The 15,979-nt window shown below is 57.4% G+C and overlaps 6 protein-coding genes across 6 annotated transcripts; 1 reads left to right on the top strand and 5 right to left on the bottom strand.

The window, feature by feature from the left end:
- Window positions 1-139: 139 nt before the first annotated feature.
- Window positions 140-2,754, bottom strand: MYCTH_2295005 (uncharacterized protein). The gene is made up of 4 exons (XM_003658732.1): window positions 2,295-2,754; window positions 1,890-2,172; window positions 1,046-1,830; window positions 140-981 (listed from the first exon to the last, which is right to left on the bottom strand). Exons 1-4 carry the CDS (start codon window positions 2,439-2,441, stop codon window positions 478-480), a joined length of 1,719 nt encoding a protein of 572 aa, XP_003658780.1. The 5' UTR covers window positions 2,442-2,754; the 3' UTR covers window positions 140-477.
- An 871-nt stretch (window positions 2,755-3,625) lies between these two features.
- Window positions 3,626-4,925, top strand: MYCTH_2295009 (uncharacterized protein). The gene is made up of 3 exons (XM_003658733.1): window positions 3,626-3,978; window positions 4,071-4,601; window positions 4,673-4,925. Exons 1-3 carry the CDS (start codon window positions 3,824-3,826, stop codon window positions 4,764-4,766), a joined length of 780 nt encoding a protein of 259 aa, XP_003658781.1. The 5' UTR covers window positions 3,626-3,823; the 3' UTR covers window positions 4,767-4,925.
- Window positions 4,926-5,021: 96 nt separating this feature from the next.
- On the bottom strand, window positions 5,022-6,027 carry MYCTH_2141513 (uncharacterized protein; the record flags this gene model as incomplete). The annotated part of the gene is made up of 2 exons (XM_003658734.1): window positions 5,551-6,027; window positions 5,022-5,420 (listed from the first exon to the last, which is right to left on the bottom strand). Exons 1-2 carry the CDS (start codon window positions 5,770-5,772, stop codon window positions 5,022-5,024), a joined length of 621 nt encoding a protein of 206 aa, XP_003658782.1. The 5' UTR covers window positions 5,773-6,027.
- Window positions 6,028-8,313: 2,286 nt separating this feature from the next.
- Window positions 8,314-9,432, bottom strand: MYCTH_2295015 (uncharacterized protein). The gene is made up of 2 exons (XM_003658735.1): window positions 9,130-9,432; window positions 8,314-9,054 (listed from the first exon to the last, which is right to left on the bottom strand). The coding sequence occupies exons 1-2, from the start codon at window positions 9,252-9,254 to the stop codon at window positions 8,514-8,516; spliced, it is 666 nt and encodes a 221-aa protein (XP_003658783.1). The 5' UTR covers window positions 9,255-9,432; the 3' UTR covers window positions 8,314-8,513.
- A 2,809-nt stretch (window positions 9,433-12,241) lies between these two features.
- MYCTH_2295017 (uncharacterized protein) lies at window positions 12,242-12,587 on the bottom strand. Its single transcript, XM_003658736.1, has one exon. The coding sequence runs from the start codon at window positions 12,573-12,575 to the stop codon at window positions 12,285-12,287; it is 291 nt and encodes a 96-aa protein (XP_003658784.1). The 5' UTR covers window positions 12,576-12,587; the 3' UTR covers window positions 12,242-12,284.
- Window positions 12,588-13,022: 435 nt separating this feature from the next.
- MYCTH_2295019 (uncharacterized protein) lies at window positions 13,023-15,968 on the bottom strand. The gene is made up of 2 exons (XM_003658737.1): window positions 15,319-15,968; window positions 13,023-15,256 (listed from the first exon to the last, which is right to left on the bottom strand). The coding sequence occupies exons 1-2, from the start codon at window positions 15,826-15,828 to the stop codon at window positions 13,238-13,240; spliced, it is 2,529 nt and encodes an 842-aa protein (XP_003658785.1). The 5' UTR covers window positions 15,829-15,968; the 3' UTR covers window positions 13,023-13,237.
- Window positions 15,969-15,979: the final 11 nt, after the last annotated feature.

The raw sequence follows: 15,979 nt of genomic DNA on the forward strand, positions 1-15,979 counted from the left end.
GACCGGGCATGGGGATGAGCGGCGCGCCAACTGTGGAGGCTTCTCCGCACTGGCTTATCTCCAAAGCCGCGTCCTGCCGATCGCCAATGGGAGCGCGCCAATTCGGCAATTGGACAAGGGGGGAACTTGGTATGGGTCCCGCCGAAATCCGGGGATGAGGTTGCTCTGTCTCCAGCTTGGGCCATCACGGGGTGCTCTCGGTTTGCTGCGGGGTCAAGAAACGTGTCAATTGCAGGCGAACGAACTTGCACCGCGGACATCTCCGAACCATGTGTCCAATACTAACCCCTGTGTATTTTGGTTCCTAGAATACAGTTGCGCCGTTCGACTCCGCAGACCAGAAATAAAGTAGAAGAATGAAGCAAAACCACAGCATCAGCAACCACCGAACAATAATGTCTCCGAAACTACCGGGACTTGGCATAGAATGTGTTGATTAATCTCCCCGGAATACATCATCCCCAATCTGCGAACCATCTACGACTGGCTCCGGGTGGTACGCTTGGTAGCCTCCTTGGCGTTATCGGCGCCCGTGGCGGTGGCCGAGGCCGCCTTGTCCTTCGCCTCCTTGCCCTTCTCCTTGGCATCGGCAGCAACCTTCTTGGCCGCCGGGGCCGTGGAAGAACCGAGGCCGATGAGCCCGAAGATGAGGGCGAGGGCGGTGACAAAGACGGCGGCCAGACCGCCAGCGACCTCGGGCACGAACTTGATGGCCTCGAGAGGGTCCTTCTTGGCAATGGTCAGGAAGAGGTCGAGCTTCTCCTTGATGTATGTCTTGGGGTCGTCAAGGAACTTGAGGTCGCTAGGCGACTTGGGCTTGTCCTCCACCTTGGGCTTGTCGGCCTCCTCGAGCGCCTTCTCAACGGGGTGCTTCTTGAAGAAGGTCTCTTCCGCGAACTTCTTGGCGTCCTCGACGGAGTGGCCGACGTAGATGTTGTCAAAGAGAATGTTGTTCTGCATGGTCCAAATCTCGAAGCCAATCTGAACCGATTGTCAGCATAAAAGCACCCTCTCCGACAGTCGATCCGGGGGGAAGGGAACTTACAGCGCCCATGGGCTCAAAGTTGGCCGGGTGCTTGTCCTCGAAGTAATCAGGGTTCTTGATCTTGCGGGGAGCCCAGGGGCCCTTGTAGGCCGGGTTGTCAATGTACGGCGGAGTCCACTTGCCCTTGTAGGCCGGATTTTTCTTCATCGGCTTGGTCCACGGGCCACAGCCAGAAACCTCGGCGCACTTGGGGTTGGGAATAGTGGGCGCGATCCAGTCGCCGTCCTCCTCATCGTCCCAGTCCTCGGGCTTCTGGGCCTCGGGGTCAGGGATGGTCAGGGGCTCGTCAACGAGCCAGTCCTCGGGTTGGGTAGCGTCCTCATCCACAATCTCGTAGGGGGCGTCCTCGTCCCAATCATCAGGCTTCTTGGCGTCGGGGTCCGGAATACGGGCCTCGTCAACCCAGTCATCGGGCTTCTTGTCCTTGGGGTCGTCGATCTCCTTGGGAGGGTTAACCGCGGGGCTGAAGTCCTCCAGGAGGCTACCCTCCTTCACCTTCTCGCCGTTCTGCTGAATGATGAAGGTGTTGTTGGGATGGACAATGAGCGTGTACAGCTCGCTGGTCTTGACGATCTTGGCAGGGGGAGCACCGCTCAGGTGCTTCTCCTCATACTCGCCTGTCTTGGGGTTCTTGTGGTTGAAGATGAAGTGGACCTTGTTGGTGTGGCCGCACTTGTCGGGACCGAACATGATGACGTACGGGGTCGCGTTGGAGAACTCATCCTGGTGCAGGGCCTTAGTGTCCCGCAACAGCTTCAAGTAGGCACCGCCGCACTCGAGGCCACCTGCAACCCACAGTCAGTATTGGTGACGAGGGATGATTGGGAGACGTGGAAGGACTCACCCTGCAGCTTGACCTCATACTGAACCACAAGGGTCTTGCCCTTCGGGTCGATCTTCTTGGGGAACTTGGCCGAGATGGCGTGGTGGGCGGCGGCGTTCTTGACAACAAGACCCTTGTCGCCCTCCATTCCCTTGTAGACCACCGGCTCCTCAACCGCCCACTCACCGACGTAGGCCCATTCCTCTTCGCTTCCCTTTGTGTCTTTCTTAGCGTGCGAAGGCTTCCACCGCTCCTCCCAGTCGTCCGTAAACTGCTCCAGGAACGGCGCCTTGAGCTTGGTAGGCTGCATCAATTGGCGTCAGCAACGTCACTCGCCCTTGCAAAAATGCCAGTGTCCCGCACCGGTCCAGCTGCCGATGCTCAATTGGGCTGGCGCAGGGTGGGTGCGGCTGGGAGATAACTCACAGTGAAGGTCGGAACCTCCGGAGCAGACTTGGTGGCCGACTCAGCGACAGAGCTGGTCTCGTCCTTGAGCACCTTCTGATCATCGGCGCTTACGCCACCGACGAGGAACGCTGCGCTGGCGGCAGCGGCGGCGACGTTGAACTTCATGTTTGCAGACCAAATGCGAAGTGGACCAGCACGACAGGCCGATGAACTGATGCGCGATGCAACAAGGACACGGGCGTCGATGGAGAAAGGACGGGCTGCCTCTGCAGACAGGAGACACGATGAGGTTGGGCAATGGATGTCGCTCCCAGACAGAGCTCGAGGGAAAGAAGAAATCACCAAGCGGGTGGCGGGCAGCTGGTGCGGTGAATTTGAAGCGAGGCTGACGATTTCTGACAACGTGTCTTTAACAGATTGCTGTGCTTTTGAGCTTCCGCTCCTGCGACCGTGGACTGCGGGGACAGCAAGGGTGTCGGGCATGCGAAAACAAGTGGCCCCGGCGGGCCTATCGAACTCTTTGGAACCTTCCGTTTGATTGGATAGCTGAGGATAGTTACGTCCCAACATCCAATGCCGGCTTTCAATTCTACCCACTAACACTACTCACTGCAGCCACAGCATTGAATCAAGTGACAGAAGTAACAGATTTTCTTTGTTTGCTTCTAGTTCTCACATTGGCATATCTCGAATGCGTCAAAGAGAAGGTGCTCTTTCTTCGCCCGCTGGATCAGTCCCTTCCAATTGGTACCTATTTCTCCATTGTTTAGGCTCCACTGGCAACAAATGCTCGAGACAAGCTGAACTTCGACTTGCCAAACGGTTCCTGACCCAGGATAGTGACTGCTGGGTCGCAAGGAACTTCCGGCCAACGTAAAATTATGCTTTCATGATCTCCAGGGTGGATTTTTCCTGATACAAAACGTATTTCAATAGGTAAAACCAGAATCTCTTCCGTCACCGACTATATCTTCAGTGAGCAGCTTGCCTTGGTCACTGCTTGGCTCGGGTGTGCTTGTGATACCCTCTCTCCTTCCCTCGCCATTGTTGCCCTTTTGCTTACAGTGTAGTGTATGTAGGTATGTAATCCGCACAAGTAGCTTCATGACAATGCTACCATTTCCAGAAGGTGGTCCAGAGACAATGTGGAACATACCTTGAAATGGGAAAAAAAAAAAAAAATCACCCGACGAGGACTTCCTGATAATATCCCGGCTAGAACGCTGCTTGAAGTTACCTTTACCAGCAGATAGCCCCATGCGCGCCTTGCCCAGGCGTGCTTGGAGTGGGGAGATCTTCCGGAAGCACATGTGCTCCGCAGGAGCCACTTTCCCTGTCGTCAATTTAGCCCGAAATAGCCTCATATCGCGATCAAAACTGCCGGCCAGGAACTTGCCGATACGCCAGCCTCATCGGCACCCGCCCGAAAGAGAAAAAACCCTGAGCGCTTCGGCCGTACTCCGTATTATTCCTTTGCGAGGTAGGGCTAGGGCCACGTTGCCGCCGAGCGCGAAATCGCCGACCATCCATCACCTTCGAACCGGAAAATGACCCCGCCATCCACCGGCGGCCAAGCGGCCGAGAACAACGACCACCTCGTCCAGTCGGACAACCCGGACCACCCGGCCAACCTGATCCCATCGCTATGTGCCAAGTTCTGGACACTCGGCTGGGTCACCGGTACGGGAGGAGGTGCCTCGATCCGCGAAGGGTATGTTTCTGCTGCGGAACCGCTCGCTTTTTACCCCGCCATTGCCCAAGTGAGGAGGAAGCCCAGACGACTAAAGCATGCGCCCGCGACAGTGACCTCGTCTACATCGCGCCCTCGGGCGTGCAAAAGGAGCTGATGAAGCCCTCTGATATCTACGTGCTCTCACTCGCGGCCCAAGCGCAGTCCCTCGACCGCCGCAACCGCGTCTACCTTCGCAGCCCGCCCAACTACAAGCCGAGCCAGTGCACCCCGCTGTTCCTAGCCGCCTTCACCAAGCGGCGCGCCGGCTGCTGCATCCACACGCACTCACACTGGGCAGTGCTCGTGACGCTGCTCCTGGAGAAGGAGGGCCCGGGCAAGGACCGCGAGTTCCGCATCAACAACATCGAACAGATCAAGGGATTCGGCAGGGGCTTTGAAAAGACCGGGAACCTGGGGTACCACGACACGCTGGTGGTTCCCGTGATCGAAAATACGGCGCATGAGGAGGACTTGACCGAGTTCCTCGAAGAGGCTATGGACAAGTACCCTGATACCTATGCGGTCTTGGTGAGGAGGCATGGCGTGTACGTATGGGGAGAGAATGTTCATAAAGCCAAGACGCAGTGCGAAAGGTGAGTTCCCTTGCCGCAGACTTACTTTTCGTGCCGAGAACTATCACAGGTTCCGCTAACAATTATAACAGCCTCGACTATCTCTTCCAGCTGGCCGTTGAGATGAAGAGGTTGGACCTGCCCTGGATCACCGAGATCGAGCCCGTGAAACCCCGGAGGCCGTAGCTGAATTCCACCGTAACTTGCGCAAGTGACTTGCAGGCCACAACATGCTCCGCCAATTGTGTGACCAATTGACGTTGACTGGTCGCTGAAATAAACCATCAATTTCGGCTCGCAAAGTTGCGCTGCCTATAAACGACTACCCACAGCTGCGAATATTTATTACCAAAACTATCCATTACACCACCCGCAACCAAAACCGCATTCAGTAGTTCCAAGCACCCCCAACCGTAGCCAAAGCGTTAGATTACTCCCGACTTAGAGAGCGAGAACAGCAGCCATGAAGCCGACAGCTCCAATCACACCGGACGAAGCACCAATCATGGCAGCGGCACCGCTCGAAGTCGCCGCCGCGGAGCCAGTCGAGGTCCGGGAAGCCCCGTTGCCGCTGGTGCCGGACGGGCTGTTGCTGTCGCTATCGTTGTCGCCGCCGTTGTCATTGTCGTTGTCATTGTCGTTGTCGTTGTCGCTGCCGCTGTTGCCATTGCCGCTGCTGCTACCGCCACCGGTGCTGCCCGTCGGCCGCGGGGTGCCGGCCGACGAGGTGTAGTAGTTCTCGCCGATGCAGCGGCCGACGCACTGGCGATACGCCTCGGTGTCAGCCTCGCTGCCCTTGCCCTGGGGACAGGCAGCGACGCAGGTGTTGGTGGCGTTGACCTGAAATTGATGGTGAGCTCATGTTTTCCCCCAAATTGTCTAGGTAGTAGATATATGGACGGAACTGAAATGGAAGGAAGCCAGAGGGGAATGAAGAAAACAAGACGGAAACGGGTAGGTAGGGACATACCTGTGCATCGTTCGGCGAGGGGACCGTAATGCAGTGAGACTGGCAATCAACGTCGCCAGCCTTGCACGCCTCCAGGCAGCGAAGGACCTCGGCCTGGGCCGAGCTGGCGGCAGCCTGGGCGGCGTCCTGCGTGGTGCTGGGGGCGTTACCGCCGCTGGTGGTGCTCTGCGCGTTCACGAAGGCGGCGAGGCCAGCGGCGAGGAGGATCGAGGCGACACGCATTTTGGCTGGCGTTGGGTGTGTTTGTGTATTACAACTACTAACGGTGTGTCGTGTGTACGATATGTGTACCCGAAGTACTTTTTGCGTGCGTTGTGGTGTCTCAACGAGTGTAGGATATTACACGATAACGAGAGACCGAAAGAGAGATGTCAACGACAGTCTGGTCGAATAAGAGACAGCGATGGTCGAGGTTGGCCGAAGTCAGAGAGGAGGGAAAAGTTCAATTCCTCTCCGTGGCCTGGGCTGGGCATTCTTATTATCCCACGGCCAAGGAAGGAAGCAAAGAGAACCAGTAGCCGGTGCCCTTGGCGCCGCCCAGTGAGCGGCGAGGTCGCTCTCGACCTTCCTCCTGCGTGGCACAGGTAACTCTTGCTGCGTACCATCCAGACTGTGTGCTGGACTGTCCTCTTTCCCCACTTCCAACAATAAACACGAGGACCCATCCTTCCCGGTTCGAGTGACCTAAAGCGTGAGCATCAACGAGTATTCCATACTGTGCTAGGCATGCTGGCCCGGTGACTGGTCAGAAGGGAAGAGTTGCTCCGCCAGTCTTCACCTGGTACTCCTAGTCAGAAACATGTGCAATTGGGCGTTCCTGGCCATTTCCCCTCTCCTCATCCGTTCCTCATTTTCCTCATTCCCTCTCAGGCTTTCATTTGCACCTGGGTCCTCTGCATACGTAACCTAGGCACATACGCCCACTGCATACCAGGTACTCATGGAAACACGATGAGCTAGGTACCTTCTACGTACTGTGTTGTTGTAGCTGTGCACACGCCACCACCCCCCATTTAAAATTACGAGAGCGCCTCCAGATGGCAACGCGCCGCTGGGCGGAAGGTCAGTGGGCATCTGCCCGATCTGGCCATCCGATCCCTCTGGTCACCAATCAAGGCGCGGGGCTTCGCGTACTAGTAATCAGCTCTGACTTGGCGCTATGCGGCCGGGCGGGCGCGCAAGCCGGGGTCCCCGGAATGGCGATGTCATCGGTTACACTCCACAACAGGGGGCCGCTAGCGGGAGGGTACTCAAGGCTTGTTTTTGACCCGCAATAGCAGGGATTATCAGAAAGAGAGGGGGGGAGAGAAAGAGAGAAAAGAGAGGGGTTTGCGAGGCCGACGCAACAGGGAGAAAAGTGCGGTGCCGTCGTTTGTCTGGGCTCAATAAATTGTCTTGATAAAAGCCGGGCGTTGTTCAAAACAAAGGCCTGCAGCTGAACTCAGTGCTCGTGCCGAGACACTAATGATTCCAAAATTCATCCCATGTCGCGCGATGGCTGATGTTGCTTGTCTCAGCTGATGTTGACTGTTTGCTGTGGAGTCGGAACAAGGCACAAAAATGCTCGGATGCTCCGAGTCCAAGGCAAGACACGAACACCAGAAAGTCACTGTGACAAAGCATGATGTTGCAACAGCGAAGAGGAGGGCAATAATGCCCCCGGGCCGAGTGTGACCCGTTTTCTTTTTCTTTTTCTTTTTCCCTTTCTTTTTTAGTGTAGTATATAAACTGCGTACTTACCTGGGTAGACCTCCTTCATATAACTACATCTCTTTTGGGTAGAGAGGCGGCTCTCGATGCTTCTATGCTAGGCGCGCCGTGTGCCAATCATCATGCGAACTTCCATCTCTGTCCAAGCCACAACTCGGGGCCGATTGGAAACAACGTGACGATTTCTGGTCCTTGACACTGTGTACTCTGACGGAAGAGCAGAAATCAACAGAATTTTCCAGCAGCATCAAACGACCCATTGAAGTCGTTCTGAAGGATTAAGAAGCACACTAAACTTCAAACCCGATGCGAACATGTGAACACCTGACCATGATGTACTCTATAGTGTACACTACACTGCGCAAGTGTAAACAGGCGACAGTCGTTCGCAACTCGCTCGCTCCGTGCTCTGAGGCTCAGGCACAGGGTTAAGGGCGGATGGTCTGAACCTGCAACACTTTAAGTAGTTAATCGCCGTGCAGATGGTTTCACGCCAGAGCCGTGTCTTCAGGCACGGGCGCGGACGCACACACGCACACACACAGACACACACACCCACGCACATACAACAACGCATCCCACACCCATTCTCTCTCTCTTCCTCATCTCCCTTCGCAGTAGTATGTAACGTATACACATGCCCTGCGGCTTCAAATTTTGCACCAAGTTGTTTTCTCCCTTGCTTGCCGGGCTCCTGCCGGCGCAGGCTGAGCTTTCGAAAGCGAGATGTCAGTGACGCAGCGGTTTGTGCGCAAGAATTCGAGCCACTGCCAGCCCTGTTGCCGCTTTCGATTTGGCCGCTTGTGCAAGCATCAACTCCGGCAGATCGAGCCTTTCCGCTCCGCGTATGCTAAATACGGGACGATTCCAGTCATGCGTACCCCCTGTGCAAGGTGAAATTGAGCGTCGTTCGACCCTCAAGAAATATGCGGATTCGTTGCATGTTGGGTGATTCGAGCCTCAGCTTGCGCTGGATCAATGACTCGGTAACTGCGTCTTTTACCTGCGGGGTCGGACTACGCGATAAAGCCCCGCTACTGAGACAGCTGGCAGCAGACTGCGTGGTCTTCGAGTCGGTCAAGCGCTTTTCATCCGAGGGTATGCAGATATTTTGGTGGCTCGCGAGCATTTCCTCCGAAGGATCATTCCTTGCACTCGGGAGTGCCCTTGGTTTTAAGTCTCGCAGCCGGGTGAGCAGATCCTGAGTGTTGCGAACGTCAGGTCTCTTAGCCCCGAGCATTGAGTCCAGTAAGTCAGACCAGCTCCGCACTGCCAGCCTCAACCAGCGGTTTCGCGTCTGCCCAGCGCAAAATCATGATGTCGCTCTCCTCGGCATCGACCGCCTCGTCCGTGTCCACGCCGCGCCCCTGGACGAGGGTGTTCTTGAGGACCCGGATAAAGACGGCCGACTCTAGGTCGGGGGTCTCGATCATGCTGATGCCGGCCGAGGCGTCGTTCAGGTTCTGCAGGTTTGGCGGGAAGGAGGACAGGAAGGAGGACAGGTAGTGGTTGTGCAGCAGAGCCTGGTGGCGCGTCGCGTAGGCAAGCTCCATCTCGGACAGGCGGGCGCGCAGGTCATCGGTCGACAGATAGTGCAGTGTGTGGCGGTCGATCTTGGCGATGCGCGCGCGCAGGTAGCTGCGCACGAGGTAGCGATAGCGCTCGAGCTCGGTCTGGATCACGATCAGGGCGAAGTTGGTCTTGGGATCCATGTCGCCCGTCATCTCCTCGACCTTTTCGATCTGTCGCTTGATGTTGTCGTTGATGCGCTCAAAGAGGCCGTCGGCAGGCCACCTGCGTGTTTGATGCTGGATCAGCCGTGCGTTTGGGCAGCGAAGCGGGCGAGACCGCGAGAGGAAGGGACCCTACGGGAGGAGTTCTGGCGCGCTGCGCTCCGCGATCCAGGCGCGTGTGAGTTCCTGCAGATCGCGCTTTTCCTGCGGTACGGTATGCGAGGTCGGGTCGACCTCTCGCAGAATATCGTCAATGTCCATGGCGGCCGATTTGTCTGGATACACTGTTGCGGAACAGTTCTGCTTCCTCCCAGGAACCAAGGTACTGTATTAGTATGTCTCGCAGTGTATCCCATAATGTATGTATGTACCTTATGTATTCCGTAATCCGCTTAATTGCAAGAGTCCGAACAAACGCGCGGCACTTGGTGGGGTTCCTGCTGCAACCCAAGCACAACCAGCCCGTTGGGTTTGCCCAGACAGCGCGGCAGGCGCCCGACACCTTGCTGCTAAGTGCTCCTTCCCACTCCCCTGGAACTTCACCCGGCCCCGCCTCTTTGTGGGAAGGTGCGATGGATGCAAAGTTAGGGAGTACGGATTAATCCGCACACTACACCACTAGCTAGTATTCTCAATACTAGTACCAGATTATTCCCAGCATGATCTTGTCATAAACATCGGCGCGGTCTGCTTCTGCTTCCTCCCAGGTTTCGATCAATCTTCCCGCATTGGCTGATCTACTCACATAGCTTTATACGGATCCGGACACATCTTGCTTCTGTCCTAGTTCACAAATAAGTCTGTCCTCTAACTTGATGCGCCCGACACTCGCCGCTGCGAGCCCCGGGCATGGCGGCTGAAAAACACTTATCCCTCCTCGACGTTCTCCCACACTGTCTAGTTCGGACTCCCCCGCAACTCAGCCGCGTTGCCCTCAGGGACAACCAGCCAAGAGAATGGTTGGATCCACGGCCTTTGCCAGAGTCCGGAGGCTTGCATCACGTCGAACCCGAACAACGCGACAAGAGAAGGATAGCCTCCTGACCCACGCTGGATCCCTGCCTTGACTGCCCCGTCATTGGTCACAACGTGAGCCCCAGCGTTAGCACTGCCCGCCCATTGTTGATGGGCAGCTGAGAAGTCGGTGTATGCGTGTGGCCTGCACGCCGCCACATGTCTTGGTCCATGATTTGTTGTCTGACGCGGTGAAGACGGCGCGTGCGGAGAGGTCTGTAGGACGATGGATTCTGGTTCTGAAGGTGCAACAATACAATACCCTCCTCGATGATTTCGAGGCAGGCCCTTGCGGGTCTCTGCTCTCCTTGAGAGACCACACCATGACTCAGTTGACGGCGCCATGATTTCCGTCTGGGGCGGAATGGCCACTGCGGTGGCCCTTTGTCTGGCGTTTGCTGCCTTGCAAGCGTCGTCGTCCTCCTTCTCGACGCCGATACAGAGACGTAGATCCGAGACAAGGCTGTCTCTCTGGCGGGATGCAACCACCCGGTGCCACGAGACCTGGCTGGACCCGGTCCGCGGGACCCAACCTCTGTCTGGCTTGCTCGCCCGCCCTCTGAGCGTGGTGGGTAAGAGGGACTGTCTCGCCAATGGGTCCAACTACTGCTTCGGAAACGACGTCGACTTCTGCCCCGACTGTGGGAACTGCTGCGTCGACAGCAAGATCTGTTGTGGGCATGGGAAAGTGTGTTGCGGATCTGGTTGTTGTTTAAGCGATCAGATCTGTTCTCAGGGGAAATGTCTCTCCGTGTAAGTGGACAAACACTGCGTGGTCACAGCAGTTAAAGGGAGCGGTTGAATTGATAACCCAAGGGAACCGACAACCGTCACGTCAACTGTCCTCCAGACCGTCACGCGGGTTGCAACGCAGCGAGCGACCATTGTCATAGTTGAGCTCGAGACATCCACCTTCGTCTCTTCCACCGAAGTCACAATATCGGCCGCTGCGACGCAGACCGTCGTTGTCTGGGTGACGGCAACCGCTGTTGAGAAGAGGGCCGCTGCCGATGCGGCCAAACTTGGGCTCGGAAAGGGACAGTATTTGTTGCCAGCGCCGAGCCATTCTGGAACACGCATTCCGAGACGGTCACCCATCCTTGAAGACGACTTTGCCCCTATTCCACCGATACAAGCGCGGCAAGGTACCGCCGCAACTGTTACCGACTATGTCACCAAGACCGTCGACGTGACGAGCATTTCCTCTGTTCTAGTCACCGTCCATACAACCTCGACAGACGTCACAACCATATATCAGACCAACACCCGGTGCGTCCCGTCCAAAAGGGAATGGGTAGGAATGAAGACCATTCCTGTCCACGAAGCCTTTAAACGTTGCTCCGTGGACATGCTAACGCTTCCCAGCGTCCTCAAAGCAGAGGCGACGACCACCGTGACGCTTACCGTCACTCTTGTATCCCATCCGCCCGAGGTAATTACCTTCACTAAAACAGCCGGCCTTATTCCTCCTCCGCCAACTGCGTCCCAAGACGATTCGCCCACCGCATCGTCCTCCGCCGAATCGCGCGCTCTCTCAAACCCAGCCATAGCTGGCATCGCAGCTGGCAGCAGCGTCCTCGCTCTCTTCTTGGTAGGCTTTGTCGTCCTGTCAATCCGTCGCCGGTGTCGGTGGCGCACCGCCCACCCACCAGCAGACTCCGTCAAGTTCGGCTATGACCGCGGCAACAACATGATCGACTATCGCCGTCGCTCCGGTGAGGACGATACGATGCCGCCCAAATCAAGACGGAGCCGGAGCAGTACCACAACTACCGCGCCCAGGTCCGACACCATACCGCCACGATACCAGCAGCCCACTCTGCCGCGCATCCTCCCGCACTTCACCACAACCGCCGCCCACCATGACACCGAGTACAAGCTCCCCGCTTCTCTTTTGTCCGCCAGCGTCGCGTATAACGGGGAAGAATCGAGGGGAGCAGGAGGGAACGGCTACAACACGGGAGCGGGCCAGCCTTGCAATCAGCGGCCAGGCAATGACTGTGGTGGTGGCCGGCACGAGAGAAGTGCATCGGGGTATACGACGCTGGCGGGCACGCCGTCGCCCACAAGTCCTGCTTTTGCTACGGTGCAGCCGCAACACCAGCAGCACCAGCAGCACCAGCAGACGCAGAGGCGGGCGTTTTGCGAGATCCCTCCGGAGAGTCCCGGGAGGACGCACTGGGCCGATACCCCGGCGGCCAAAAGGGGGTCGGAGGCGGAGCATGGCCGAGGCGGTCGTGACCGGTGGAGCTCATGGTGACGGTCTCAGTACTGGCCCTAATGACGGTGCTTGGGAGAGAACATATATTCCGCCTCCGGCGGCGGTTCCTCCTGGCGCAGGCTCGTCAACAATGACATGGAGTTACGGGGGCCGGGCAGCGACGGCGGGGGAGTTGTGACGGAACGAGACTGCCGCTGTCGAGCTAGACGGAGTTTGTAGGAACGCAGGCGTGGCGGGGCTCGTTGAATGACGAGGCCTTCTCGTCGGGACGACCACGTCATGATCTCGTTGACCCAGGTCCTCCCGTTCTCTGTGTACGTCTCTGGTCCTTTTCCACCACCTCCCATGTACGCCGTTTCCTTCTCTTCCTCCTCTTTTCTCTTTACTTACATCGAGAAGACCTTCGTTTTGGAGCGGCCAGAAAGAAGAAACGAGTAGAGCACCACTGAGACAAGGAGGCTATGTCAAGAGGAAATATGTGATACCGCGGCCTCACGGGGTCGATACAATGGGATTCACCCAATCTAGTTTGGCAAGGATGGGGAACGACGAGGTATCGGAGGGCACATCCCACATCTAAGGGGATTGCCTCTCGTCGATGGTTGTAACATGGGATACACTTGCCCCTGGTCAAATCCCGAGCTAGAAAGTCGCTGAGCACTATCTGAAATGATGTTCTGTTTGTTAGATACCCTCGTTTAACAACAAGGCCTTTTTTTTGGCAATAGCAGGAGACAGCAGGTGAATTCTGAGGCAATGGTTCCAATGCTGGTATCATGCGAATGAGCCGCCTGTCTGAACCGAACCGCCGGCCCCTGTATCTAGATAGTCCTGATGTGTTGAAAAGAAACATAGAGCACCGATCCGGCAGTTCATTACAATATACACTACTATTGGTTCCCACACATTGCTGGGAATTGTTCATTTTTTCGTCGCAAAGACATCCCGTGTGCCTTCAGGACGCCAAAATGCATCATCTCTTCCTTGCTTCGCCAATCCCTGCACGAGATCACCGTTCATACTTTGGCAACGGCTCCTCTGGTTGTGCAACGTGGCCATGTATCGGAGCTGGGGCAGTCTCAGCCGCCGCCGCCGCCGCCGCCGAGCCGTAAGCGTAATGCGGGCCATACGAGTCCTCATCCTCCAGGATGGGCGCCGACGGCTGAAGATCGGGTGCCGAGGGAGCGCTTGGCCCCGCGGCAGCGCCGCCGCCGCCGCTCCCCCCGATATCGTAATCTTCGGGAAACTCTGGCGGCGCGCTGGCTTCGGCGAGCAGCCTTCGTCTCTCGAGCTCCTGCTTGTCTTCTGTCGCGTGAGCGCCCTCCGGGGCGGGAGAGAGGTCCTCTAGCGTCGGCGCCGACGGTGCACCGAAGAGATGTTGCTGCGTTAAATTGGGTGTGGTTGTGGCATGCGAGGCATGCGAGGGGCCCTCCATGGGCGTCGGGAATTGGTCGTCGGCATCGTAAATATTCTCGCCGTGGACAAAGTGGGAAGTCGAGGAGCTTGCGACCGAAGCTTCGGGCGGTTGGCTGGGAAGTAATCGCTGTTCCGCCAGTCTTATGCGCTCCTTCTCCGTAAGGCTTGCTTCGTCCGGAATGTCTGGAGGAGGAATGTAGGGAGTAACTGGTGGAGGTTGCGGTGAGACGGCGTCCCAGTAAGGGTAGGGTTGGTGCGGCGGGGCGTGGGGAGACGGAACGTAGTCCTGAGCACGGTCTTCTGGCGGGTAGCTACTGTCGAGACCTGCATCAGCCGGCGAGGGCTGTTTTCCGTGCGTGTCACGGTCGTGAACCTCGGCCTCTTGAACCGACACGGAATGGACGGAAGGGGCTGGTTTCATTGGCGCTTTGGCGCGCAACCGGCTGCTGTCCGCCGTTCCCACGACGACTTCAAACACGACGCATATGACGCCCTTCTGGCGCCGAAGGCTGTCCGTGTCGATGATGTTCGTGCCCCAAGTTGTCATTGCTGCATGGGTGCCCTCGTATGGGTTGCCGCCGACGCCGAGAGGTCCCGCCACGGGACTCATCCTCGTGCCAGATCCCTTGATGGCGTGAAGCTGGCTAGCCAGCTTACCTCCGAGATCGACAATCACCTCGACGTGGTACTTGAACGAAATCATATCGTAAGGGGCGCCCTTGATGGTGGGGAAGACGTCCTCGGGCACTCGCACTGACGCCGTGAGACTGGCAGTCAAGGTGTCCGGATCAATGATGAGAGGCGCAAAAGCCTGAGATAGGTCTTTTCGGAATACGCTGCAGGACCCAGCAGACGTCAGAGAGAGGCCGCCCAGTCCTGTCTTGGACCGGGGGTAATAGTCCTCCTTCTCGAGACGCCGAGCCTTTCCTTCCGGCAGATCTTTGGACAACGAGGGCGGCGACGAATCTATGCGCCCAAGCCTGTACAGCGTGACGATGACCCCGTGCAGGCTTGTGATCCGTCTGATGTGCTGTACGAAAATCTTGATGGGCACCACGTCTCCACGAAGACAACCCCCCTTTGGCAGCTCGATGGTGGCTGTAATGGTCCGCTCCTTCACAGTGGGGCCCTTTTTCCCGGCCATTGGAGGGGCCGTTGGTACGAAAGTATTCGTCTCCCCGGTTCTGCTCTGAGCGGTGCAGCCACTGACGGCGCTTTCGCTGCTCACGCTCCGAACATCGCTTTGGAGGTTCCGGGGGTTGGTGCTGTTGGATGTCGCGTCCTGCTCCAAGTCATCGCCAATTACGGATAAGGAACCTTCGGTAGAATTTTCATTCGCGCGAGCCGAATCCGGATCGGACACCGGGGCCGGTGGCTCGGGAGGCGCGGAGCACTTCTCCCCGACAACAGGCTGCCTCTTCCTCTTGGATCGTTTGGAGATGGGTTCGAGATAGATGGTTCGCGGCCGTGGCGGGGCGAGGTTCCCAATGTCGAGCTGCTCGACGAGGTAAACCTTTCGTTCGCAGCTGGTCTTGGGTGATGTTTTGCTTCCTATCGACGTCGGGCGCGTCAGGGTTGCCGTGATCATGTACGAGATGGTGCCGCGCTCGAACTGTCCCGGAGAAGGTCAGTAAGGCGATTTGGAGATCCTGTGGCGGCGTGCACAGCACGTACATCTATACTGCTCGGCAAGCCGCTCGACGGAAAGAGGAGGTTGAAGTGAAATTCGTATTTGCCCGGGTCGAGCCGCCCATCGCCGCTGAGGGTTTGCTCATCCTGAAACAATCTTACATAACCATGGCCGTGATGTTTTTGGCGCGAACCGCGGCTCGACGTGGACAGGGGTTCGGCGGGATCGATTATGGGCTCGTTCGCGGGGACGTTGGGGCCCTTGTAGACGCGCATGTAGCCGTGGAGCGACACGACCAGGTGGGTGATGCGGACGGGCTTGACGACGGTCAGGACGACGGCGCCCTTCACCTGGTCACCGGCGCCATAGTTGCGATGGGGCTCGGCCGGCCGGATGTGGAAGTCGGCGATGTAGCGAGTACGCGGCCGGAGGGGAAGGGTGAGGCGCGAAAAGAAGGAGCCGCTGCTGTTGGACGATGGATCCTCGGGGGCAGACGCGGACGCAGGGGTAGAGTCGGCGGTGCGGTTGTCGGTCGGCTTCTTCGAGAAGCCCATCTAGATATGCTTGTTGCCTGGGCCGACAATCAAAACGGGGGACATGCAACGCGGATGCTTTGACTGGACTGTTCGGCTTAGGGCATGGGAGTGTGCGTGTGCGTGTGCGTGTGCGTGTGCGTGTGCGTGTGCGTCGGGTTGCTGAGCGTGC

The sequence above is a fragment of the Thermothelomyces thermophilus genome, chromosome 1 (genome assembly GCF_000226095.1).
Source record: "Thermothelomyces thermophilus ATCC 42464 chromosome 1, complete sequence".
Lineage (NCBI taxonomy): Eukaryota > Fungi > Ascomycota > Sordariomycetes > Sordariales > Chaetomiaceae > Thermothelomyces > Thermothelomyces thermophilus.